This window comes from Alligator mississippiensis, chromosome 1 (genome assembly GCF_030867095.1).
Source record: "Alligator mississippiensis isolate rAllMis1 chromosome 1, rAllMis1, whole genome shotgun sequence".
In the NCBI taxonomy this organism is placed as follows: domain Eukaryota; kingdom Metazoa; phylum Chordata; order Crocodylia; family Alligatoridae; genus Alligator; species Alligator mississippiensis.
Genome location: NC_081824.1, coordinates 478,401,558 through 478,412,026, shown reverse-complemented (window position 1 = coordinate 478,412,026; position 10,469 = coordinate 478,401,558). Strand labels below are relative to the sequence as shown.

General features: G+C 58.6%; 1 protein-coding gene across 2 annotated transcripts; it reads left to right on the top strand.

Moving 5' to 3' along the window:
* Positions 1–1,291: 1,291 nt before the first annotated feature.
* WDR73 (WD repeat domain 73) lies at positions 1,292–6,920 on the top strand. Of its 2 annotated transcripts, XM_006265763.4 has the most exons (8): positions 1,321–1,575; positions 1,676–1,743; positions 1,907–2,004; positions 2,165–2,253; positions 2,964–3,031; positions 4,693–4,857; positions 5,595–5,960; positions 6,364–6,920. In XM_006265763.4, exons 1-8 carry the CDS (start codon positions 1,496–1,498, stop codon positions 6,585–6,587), a joined length of 1,158 nt encoding a protein of 385 aa, XP_006265825.2. In that variant the 5' UTR covers positions 1,321–1,495; the 3' UTR covers positions 6,588–6,920. The 2 variants fall into 2 exon arrangements, with proteins under 2 accessions (XP_019343837.2, XP_006265825.2); XM_019488292.2 differs by lacking the exon at positions 6,364–6,920 and having other exon boundaries at positions 1,292–1,575; positions 5,669–5,865.
* The last annotated feature ends 3,549 nt before the right edge of the window (positions 6,921–10,469 follow it).

Genomic DNA, 10,469 nt, shown 5'->3' with positions numbered 1-10,469 from the left:
ACAGACTCATTCGTTGCCCTGAGGTAACAACTGGAAGGCAGCTCGGGTCTGGAGCGGGCTGAGGGGTTGCATTGGTCAGAGCGGTGCCAGCAGATGGAGGGCAGTGATTCCTCCCCTCTATTCGGCACTGGGGAGGCCACATCTGGAGTCCTGTGTCCAGCTGTGGGCCCCCACTACAGAAAGGATGTGGGCACATTGGAGAGAGTCCAGCGGAGAGTGATGAAAATGGTTGGGGGGCCTGTGGGACAGGACTTGTGAAGAGAGGAGGGAATGGGCTGATTTAGTGTGGAGAAGAGAAGACCGAGGGGGATTGAATAGCAGCCTTCACCTCCCTGCAGGGGGGCTGCAAAGAGGATGGAGCTGGATTGTTCTCAGTGGGGGCAGATGATGGGACAGGAGTAATGGGCTCAAGCTGCAGCAAGGGAAATTGAGGTTGGATACTAGGAAAAACTTTCTCATGAGGAGGGTGGTGAAGCACTGGAGCACCAGAGCGGTGGTGCAGTCTCCATCCTTGAAGGTTTTGAAGCCCCGGCTAGACCAAGCCTTGGCTGGGATGATGTAGTTGGGGCTGGTCCTGCTTGGAGCAGGGGGCTGCACTGGATGTGACCTCCTGAGATCCCTCCCACCCTCGTTTTCTATGATCTTTTATAATCCTTATTCCAACCGTACAGCTAATCCAATAAAAGTTCACAACTAGTTAGACAAGCTCTTGAGTGCAAGGCTTTCTTCGTCATTCTGCATCCCGACCGTCCGTGCGAGTACCGGGAAAGGTTCAGGCAGGACTTTCTGGGAAAGGACTTCAAGAAATGTGCCGACAAGGACGTGGATGGCGTGCTAGAAACCACCGTGAAGTTCACAGCCAGCCTCAAGGGAACCCAAGCGGCAGACAACATTCATTTTTGGCTACCCAAGGGGCTAGAAGCACACTGCATCAACGCATGGCAATAGCTGTTCCTTTTTCTTTTCTTTTTTTTGGAAGGTATGAAACCAATATGACCACGGTAGAAAGTCTTCTGGTGCAAAACCAGACCTTATGTAGTCTCCTGGCTTATCTGCTTATTGCACATTGGGAGAGCCTCGCTGCACAAAAGTATAGCACGTGCGCTCTTGTGTAGCTTACTGCGGGGATGCTGCGCATGCGCACCGGGCGGCTTTCGCATGGAGGAAAGAGAAGCAGCTGCCGCTTCCTCCTGGCGCGCATGCGCACCCGCTGGATTCAGAACGGTAGGGGGAGAAGAGCCCGCCTTTTCCTCCGCGTGCGCGTGCGCAACCGCCGGATTCAGAACAGGGAGGGGGAGCAGCAGCAGCAACACTCTCCTACGTCTCCTCCGCGCGCGCATGCGCGTCCTGAGGCTGGCGTAGGCGCCCCAAGACTCCTTCCTCCGCATGCGCACCCGGCTGCTTGAGGCCACACCGTCCCCGCCCCTCTGCTTCCGGGTTTGGGCGACCACGTGAGTGGGAAGGGCAGGCGTCCCGGAAGTGACGCGAGGGAGACATGGCGGCGCCCATGGAGCGGCAACAGGAGGAAAAGGAGGAGGAGGAGGAGGAGGACTGGGTGCTGGACTCGCTCGGGCTGTGAGTGGGCGTGGGCGTGGGTGTGGGCGGGGCCGGGGGTGGGACTGGGCCCCTCCCCCTTCCCCCACGTGACGCGCCTACCCCGCCCCTCCCCCCCCAGGTACGAGGATCTGCACGTGTTCGACCTGCAGGAGCCCACGCGCGTCCTCGAGTGGACCCGCGGCCCGAGTGAGCCCGGGCAGGGGCGGGGGTGGTGTGGGGGCGGGGCAGGGGGAGGCCTTGGGGGGCATAGGCAGCCCCCCCCCCCTCCCCACGCGGTGGCAGGTTCCCGCGGGGCCGTGGCTCAGCGCCTCACAGCCCGCGGCGCCTCACCCCGTCTCTCCACCCCCAGGCATCTGCGTGGCCGGATACGGCGGCAGCGGCGGGGACGGCAGGAGCGAGATCCTGCAGCTGGGGCTGCCCCCGCGGCTCTGCGCCCGGGAGAAGCAGGTGAGGGTCGGGATCCAGCTCTGACCCCAGCCCAGGGCTCAACCCGCCCCCCCCCTCCCCCACCCCGAAAAGGCCTCGCGGTGCCCTTCTTCCCACGGGCGCCGGGAGCGCTGCCTGCGTGTCCGGTGGTAGCGACGGCCCGCCTGGCTCTGCCTTGCAGGGGTTATGTCCGGAGAGGGACTTCAAGGTGGAGCGCGGAGGGTTTTCGCGCCGCCCGGTGCACGGCTTGAAGCAGGTGCCAGACACCGGGTAGGTCGGGAGGCGCGGCGCGTGACGGTCGCGGCTCTGGCTCCCTCGCCTCTGTCGTCTCGTCCCCACGGTGTTTCCCGCGGCTTCTCGCTGTCTCCTCCCTCCGTGCCGCCGTCCCCTGCGGCCCCGTGTCTGGTGTGCTTGGCCCCGTGCACCCTGTCTCCCCCCGGCACGCTCTCTACCTCGCTCCTGTCTGCCCTCAGAGATCCTGTCCTCCATCTGTGGCATTTACCTCTTGCCGGGGTTGAGCCTTCCTTTGGGTGGGGAACATCCCCGGTCTGGGCTGTGCCTGAGTGTCTCGTACGGATGTGGCCGAGCCGGGGTGTGAGGAGGCACCAGAGCAGGCAGGCCTGGCCTGAGGGTTTTAGGAATCACCCGGGATTACTAGGAATTACTCGGGATGACAGATTTAGAGAGCAGGTTCAGGCTGGACATCAGGAGACATTACAGTCAGAGCTGCCAGGCTCTGCAATGGGCTCCCAAGGGAGGTGGTGCTCTCTTCTACCTTGGGAGTCTTCAAGAGGAGGCTGGACAGATATTTGGCTGGGGCGATATGATTTGGCTGGGGTGATGTGACCGTGGCACCCGTTCCTGCCCAGGGCAGGGGGTCGGATCTGATGATCTGTTTAGGTCCCTAAGAACTATGAAGCTATGAGGGGCCGGGCTGCTCCCTGTTGCTGAAGAGCTCGCATCTCTGTCCGTCTTCCCAGCTTGCTGGTGACCAGTGGCCCCCCTGACAGTTCCCTGCAGGTTTGGCAGATGGCAGCAGAGGACACTGGTAAGTGAATCTGCCTATGAATAAGAGCTGAGTGGTCTGGCACAGATGTCTTGGGGTCTGCTAGCTGCATCTCTGCCCTGCTGCGCCCTCCAGTAAAGCCGGGACAAAGCTGTCATGCTTCTCAGGGGTTTGCTTGCGGGTGCACTGGGGATCTGGGAAGGGTAGGATGTTAGCCTGGCCAATGAAGCCCCCAGATCTCCTTGGGGCGAAAGACTCAGCAGCCTTGGCTGTCCTGGAGTGGAACCTGCTTGTAGCCAGGAGCACTAGCGACTGCGTGCCTCCGCCTGAAGGGAGAGGGGAGGTTGTTCCTTGGAGGCCATGACATCTCTAGGACAGCGGTGGGCAGTTAGTTGGGCCCGAGGGCTACTTGAGTTTACATGAGCTGTTTCCAGGGCTGGGTCCGTCATCATGCAGAGGCAAAGCCGTGATCCAGTCCCTGCACATCCCTGTGGTGGCACCGGTTCCACAGGCTGGGACGTGCGGGGAGTGGATCACGTCTCGGCCCCATGCTGTCGTCACCCCTTGATGTCAGCCCATCCATCCAGGTACCAGATGCCACTTCCTGCCCACCCGTGGCCCCATCCCATCTGCCTGGCTTAGCTCACCACACTGTCCAGCACCCTTGGTCATGGGCGCAGGTTGGACTGGCAGCAGCAGCTGGGCAGAGTGAGCCACCACTGCGGAGCCTGCCCAGAAACTGAGTCTGGCAGCCACCCTGCCGTGTGCCTGGGAGTGGCAGGGTTGGCTGCATGCACCAAGGCTTGGGCTGCCCCCTGCTCCTGAGCCGAGCAGGCCAAAGGGACCCACCATGGGCTGAATAAAATCCCTTGACAGGCCAGATCCTGCCTGCAGGCTGTATCTTGCTCGCCCCTGCTCTAGGAGGTGGCTGGTGGCCACAGCAACTCCGCTCCAAACGGGGATATGGCCATGGCCATGCCTGTGCTAGGCGTGAGCTGGGAATTCCCTTCCCCTCCTGCAGGCCCTGACATCTGTTCCCAGCTTCTTCCTGCAGCTGCAGCCTGTTGACTTCTGCTCATTGGTACTAGTGGCGGGGCAGGTCCCCTGCTCTGCAGGCATCTGCTTGTCTGGACACTTGGGTTCGTGCTCCTCCGCTGGGGAGGCAGCAGAGCCCAGTGGCTGTGGCACTAGCCTGAGGGGTGGGAGACCGGGATTCTCATCCCACTTCTCACTTTGGACCTGCCTCGCACCAGGCAGCAGCTCCTTAACGCTTGCAAGCATTTGCACAAAGCCCATTCATTTTAGCAGGTGCTGATGTGATAGCTGTGAGCAGGACAAGACAAAGAGCTCGGTGGGGTGTCAGCTATTACAAGTTGCTTCCCCTGCCCTGTGTCTGGTTGTGGTGTTTTATCTGCCTTTGTAAAGCTACTTGGAGTCTATGGCTCGGAAGTGCCATCAATTTTATTCTGTTTGTAGTGACCGCAAACCACTACCTTGACACTTCCCAGCTTGGATTTGCTGGGTTTCTAACTAGCCTGTCACGGCATGTCCGGCAGACATGGTGCTTTTGCCTTGGAAGAGAATTGAGGCATACGAGGAACCGGTCGGGTTGTATGTCCGCATGCTGACCAAGCACGTCCATGCTGTAGATCAGCGAGGCCTCGCACTGCGGTAAAGCTCTTCTCCTCTTTTCTCTCTCATAGATGTTATTCATTTTGTAAGTACCATCCCTGCGGGAAATGCCAGTGAGAAATCTTGGGCCAAAATTGCAACGGCTTTTGCTGGGAACCCCTGGGTGCTTCATGGCTCAAGAGTCAGCAATGTCCAAGTTACAGAGATCGAGTCGAAGAGAAGCATCTACAAAGCAGGTATTTGGCCACAAAACTCTGCCTGCCTTTGCTATGCTGGGGGTTGGGCAAGGCGGGGTATCGGTGCTCAAAACTGCTGACGTATGAAGGTCATGCTTTAAAAATGCTGAGATTCCTCCTCTTTAGGTGGCAGACTCCCATTGAAATGACTTGTCATTCGGCACTTAGATACCCTTTGTGAATCTGGGCCAGTCCTACTTCCCCATGCCTTGCAAATGGGAGTTACCCCTGTTCAGGAGCCACCTGAGTATGTGGTGGGAGCCTGGTGCTGTGGGAAAAGAGGGTGGCATCACCGGGTCTGTGTCTACCCCTCCGTGTTTCCATCACGACTGTTGGCCGTGAAATGTGAGCGACCCCACGGTTCCTCTTGCACCGTGTGTAGCTGGGGGTTTGTGTTCATGGGTGACATTCCTTTCAGGGCAGAGGTCTTAAGCGAGACTTGTGTGGTGCCTCGGCCTCGCCCCAGGTGCTGCACCCAGGGCTGCACGTTATCCAGGGACAGCAGAACGATCCCCTGCAAGGGTGGGTGTAGGGCAGTCTCCAGCCCCCTGTGGTCAGTCCTGTTAAAAAACTCTTGCCCCTCATTCAAGAAGTTGCTTCCAGTGAGGCGGCCCTAATACCTGCTGAGGAGCGCGCTCAGGCCCACTCGTTTGTCCTGCCCCTAAATAGAGGCTAAAATAGCAGCCTCCTAACCATGCTGTTCCCTCTGACTCCTGAGCTTGTTCCTTCTCTCTGAGCCTCTAACAACAGCGACGAGGTCGGTGGCCTGGAGTTCCTGGACTGCAACACATTTCTTGTCTGCTCCACAAAGGGACGGCTCAGCTTGGCGGATATTCGGCAGCCACCAAGTCCATTGGAGGGTGCACCCGTCTCATCGGCCCTGGGAGGAGACCGCTGGTGCATGGGCGTGGGGCACAGCCCTGATGGGGGGGCGCTCGCTGCGGCCTGCTTCTCATCTGGGGGGCAACTCGTGCTGACGGATTTGAGAAGCAGCTCAATGCCTTTGAAACAGGCCACGTGCAAAGTCCCTGTGCCTGGGCAGAACGCAGAGTTCCTGGGTGTCTCCTGGGCTCCAGCCTTGGAGGGATGCCTTGCTGTTTCAGGTGAGTATTGGGAGAAAGGGGAAGCTCCTTGGCTGCATGTGTCTAGTGCGATTGACTCTGGCTCAGTGCCCGGGCCCATGGCAGTCTGCATCTCTAAGGCCATGCGCTGACCAGGCTCCTGTCACGGCTTGTCGTGGAGTCGGGCAGTGTTCATCGCAGAGCATCCCTCCGCAGCTGCCACCCAGCGCTGCTCAAGAGGATGCAGTTTCCCTCCTGCCAAGACCAGCCCCGACTCTGGTAGCTGCGCAAAAGCTTCTAACCAGGTGTCTGCGTGCTCTGGTGTGTTTCTTCCCTGACTTTCCAGAGAGGGCACTGAATGAGAGCTGGATATAACTGGTTGAATGGGGCCACAGGGCTTCCTGCTCAAGGCTTTGTGCCAATTCTTTTGTTTCTTTTAACCAAGGCTTTGACGGGACCGTTCACATCTATGACACGAAGACCTGGGATGACTCCAGCCGGGAAGCAGCCCCACTGTTTGTTCACAAAGGACATGCTTTCGGTGGAGCAGGCAGTGGGGCCGTGGTCACGGTGCACACGTGGCATCCGTGGAAACCAAGGACTGTGCTATCGGCAGCCAGCGATGGCTCCCTTCACGTTTGGGATTGGATGGATCCTTGCAGCAGTTGACACACGTTCCCCTAGGACCTCACTACCGTTCCTGTAGTCCTGTTCACAGATCCTGGACTGCCTCTACACGGACAACCGTGGAGGTTGCTTTAGGCCGACAGTCACAGTCAGTAATCCCAAGTTCAAGAACTAGTGTTGTCAAACCAGCATAGTTTTGGGAGCTGTTATTCCAGGTGTGTTCTCCCATGGCCCATTACTCGCTCTCATGCGGCTGTTTTGTTTCCTGGTTTCCAGCCCTGCAGAAGAAGGTTGAAAACCTACCATGTTCTTGCTGGTCATCAAGGTTATTTTACATTAAAGAATCACCTCTGTTGAGGTAGTTGCAGTCCCTGAGATGTTTACTGGAGTCGTTTTATCTTGCAGCACTGCCTAGGTGTAAGGATCAGGCTTTGGCATCAATGTGCCTCTCCTTCAGCTTCTGAGGGCTGTTGGCTTCCCCTTGGCCTGCACCATAATGGAGTGATTCAGGTTAGGGTTAGACCGGCTGAGGGAAGACAGGTCCTTCCAGGACCGAGAAATGCAGGTCAGGGATGTAAGCAAGCATGGGGTATCCTTGAGCCTGTGACTGCTGGTAACTGGCAGGGCTTGATGGGGGCTGAACCATCCTCTGGGTGCTGCATCTCGTACCGCCTTCCTCTAAAACAGTGGGGCTTGCCACAAGCCAGCCCTGCACCCTGCCTCAGTGCCTCTCCCCTCCCCTTCCTTTGCCGGCTTTGCTTCCTACCTTGTCTGCCAGCCCCCTCCCCACTCTGTGGGGCCACTTGTTGCAAGTTGACCACCCCTACTCCAGGGCAATGTTGCTCACCCTTGTCTCACGGGCCAGGTGGGCAGTGCCTAGTCCATCACCAGCTAGATCCGGCCTGTGAGTCCTGATCCATCCCCAGGGCCAGGACGGTGTGGCCCCCTCTGGTCATGCAAAGGGGAGTGGGGGCTAGCCTGGCCCCATGGAAGAAAGGGGCCCTGACCTGGCCTGTTCTGGGTGGGGAAACCTGACGAGGCTCCAGCCCAGGTGAAAAAAGGCTGGACTTGGTCTGGTGGTGTGGGGGTTGGGATAGGTTGCTGGGCTAGACAGACCTTTGGTCTGTGGTAGTATAGCTTCCCATTTTCTTAAGCCCTTTATCTGTGCAACATGAAGTTGAAGCACACCTGGGAAACTCCAAATGCCACGGCCAGGAGCACCATGACTTCTCCTGATACGGGACAAGCAATTGTAGCAGCTCTCCCCTGCAGTTTCATTTTCATTTCAGGATCAGCCCTGTCCAAACCAGCCCAGACATATCCAAAAGCTAAACTCTTCATAAAACTACAGTCAACCCCGGTGCAACACAAGACATCACACCCAGCCCTACTGCAGGGACAGCAGACTGCAGTGACCAGTATCTATAAAAGGTTGTTAATACATGCTCACAAGATCCTAGGCTGGGGCAGGCAATTATTTTGGGTGAAAGGCAGCTTGATGAGTTTTGCGGAGCTGTCAAGGGCCACAAGGGTAGCCCCACCCCTTGATAGCCCCCTTATCACCATCTTGGGACCAGAAGTACCACCCCTAACCCTTGACCTTTACCAGCAGTAATCCCTCCCCTTGTTCCCCGAAGTACTCCTTTTGGGAGGGGGGGTGCTGCCACCTTGAAACTAGGAAAGAAAACAAATATACTAAAAAAAATCATCCGCTGTAACTTATTTTCATTTTATTGAAAAAAATATTTTGTCCTGAGTTGTGTGTTTGTGTAGTGTATGTAGAGGTGCTTGCATCATAGCTCAACATCCAGTTTTACTCTTGTATGTTGTGTGTGCGGGGAAGGGGTGTATGTGGGGGAGGTATGGGGGAGGGGGGTTGGGGGGGACTCGTGGTTGTGTGGGGGGTGAGGGTGGGGGTGTGTATGGGGGCTGTGGGAGGGGGTGGGTGTGTTTGGGGTGTGGATGGGGGAGCGGGGAGTGCCCAGAGTGTCAGTCCTTGGAGCTGCAGGTGATGGCGGTGAGCAGGGGCAGCTCCCACCCCAGTCCCCATCCCCAGCAGCACAGGTGCCGGAGGAAAGCCCACAGCCGTGGCACCCAGGTGCCAGCAGGCGCTGCAACTGGGCCGTGTCGTCCCTCCAGCACCAAAGACTTCTGTGGCATTTGGCCATGGCCGTAGCCAGGGGCCTTGTGGTGGCCAGAGTGGCACACCCCGGCTGTGCCAGGCCTGTAAGCAAGCTGACATGACCGAGGACACGTGTGGCTCTCCCTGCCCTTCAGCATCGGGTGTCTGGTTGTGCCTGGGGCTGGCAAAACTCCTGCTGTCCCTCAGTGACAGGGCTGCTTATTTTGAAGGAAAGTGGAGCCATTTCCATTAGGGGAGAATCCTAGAATAGGGTGGGCAGGGCTTTCTGAGGGCCGCGTCCAGTCCATCCTTCTGCTCCAGGCAGGATCAGCCCTGTCTGGACCAGCTGCGGCAAGGATCCATCTCCCCTGCTCTGTGCAAACCAGCTTGAAAGACTAGCACACCTGGGAGCACCCTGGCCATGCAGGGTGGAAGGGACGGGGCGAGGGTGTTCCTCCGGCCATGCCAGCATGAAGGGGGGGGTCAAGGTCAAGCCTTTTCTAGCCCCGAGCAATCCCTGCAGCCGGCCCAAGGGGGCTGGGCTGAGATTCCCGGCCCCAGGAAGAGACCCGCAGTCCCGTTCTCCAGATGCTACCTCCCACCCCTGCCACGTCCCTGGGGAGCACAGGGTCCTCGCACCATGCTCAGCACCCCATGTGCTCTGCTTGGTTTAGGAGGTGGTGTTTCCAGGCCAAGGCTGGGGCCACATCACGTGCGTGCCTGCAGGAAGGTGAGTACACATGCAGCAGCGTTGTCCCAGGGCAGACCCACAGCCCAGCGCCCTGAACAGGATGTATCTGAAGCGACCTGGGCCCTGGCGGACCCTCCTGGGCACACACCGTCATTGGTTTGGGGTTGTCAGAGGTCTTTATTAGCTGCCATGAACTTGCCCAGTGCCTTTTGAACTGTGTTCATCCTCCTGTGGCAATGAGTTTCACCAGTTAACGAAGCACCGAGTGAAAAAAGGGCAGTCTCTGGTTTGCTTTAAGTGGTGCTGGAGCAGGAATTTCTCCTGGTGTGGGTCAAGCCTGAAGGAGCCACCTCGGCTGCTGCCAGGGTGTGGGCGAGAGCAGCATGAGCTGCATGAAACCCACTTGTACCACTCCAGAGGTTGGCTGTGAGACTCCCCCAAAGGCTTCCCAGCATCCGGAGACGGGAAGACCAGGAGACGTGTTTGCTCCGGGTGCATCCTAATGCTCTGCACCCTCTTCTCTGCTTCCACCTCCATAACGTGGTGGAGGAGCAGGTGAGTGGAAGCCTCTCGCCCCGTGGGCCGGGATCATGCTGACTTGGGGGGCAGGGAAGGCAGTTTTTGTGGGTGCCAGGAGAGAGCGGCTCAGCAGCAGCATGAGGCTCTCTGTGGCTGGGCCGGATCCTAGGTCTGTGTGTCCCACCGCACCGAGCAAGGAAAGACCCTCCTAGTGCTGGGGGAGGGGGGTGGTGAGCCAGCCTTCCTCCAGAGCCAGGCACGGCAGAGCACCCGCCGTGGGGCTGGCTGGGGTCTGTCCTTCTACCGCGCTCCCTGCACCCATCCAGGTCCTGGAGTTGGCAATGGAAAGGGCCTCCAAGACAAAGATCCTCATTGCAGTACGTGCTGCTCCGGTGCGCTGTATGCCAGGGCACCCGGGCAGGAGGAAGCTGGGGGTGCCCACCACGAGATGGGGTCTCTGAGGTGGGGTAATGCAATGACCTGGAAGCAGGGAGCTGGTTTCCTGACAGAGGGCGGAGGTGCTCATCTTGGATGCTGCAGCTGGGGCTTGGCTACACTAGGGCAGCCTTGGGCAGCACCGCCGATGCCCATG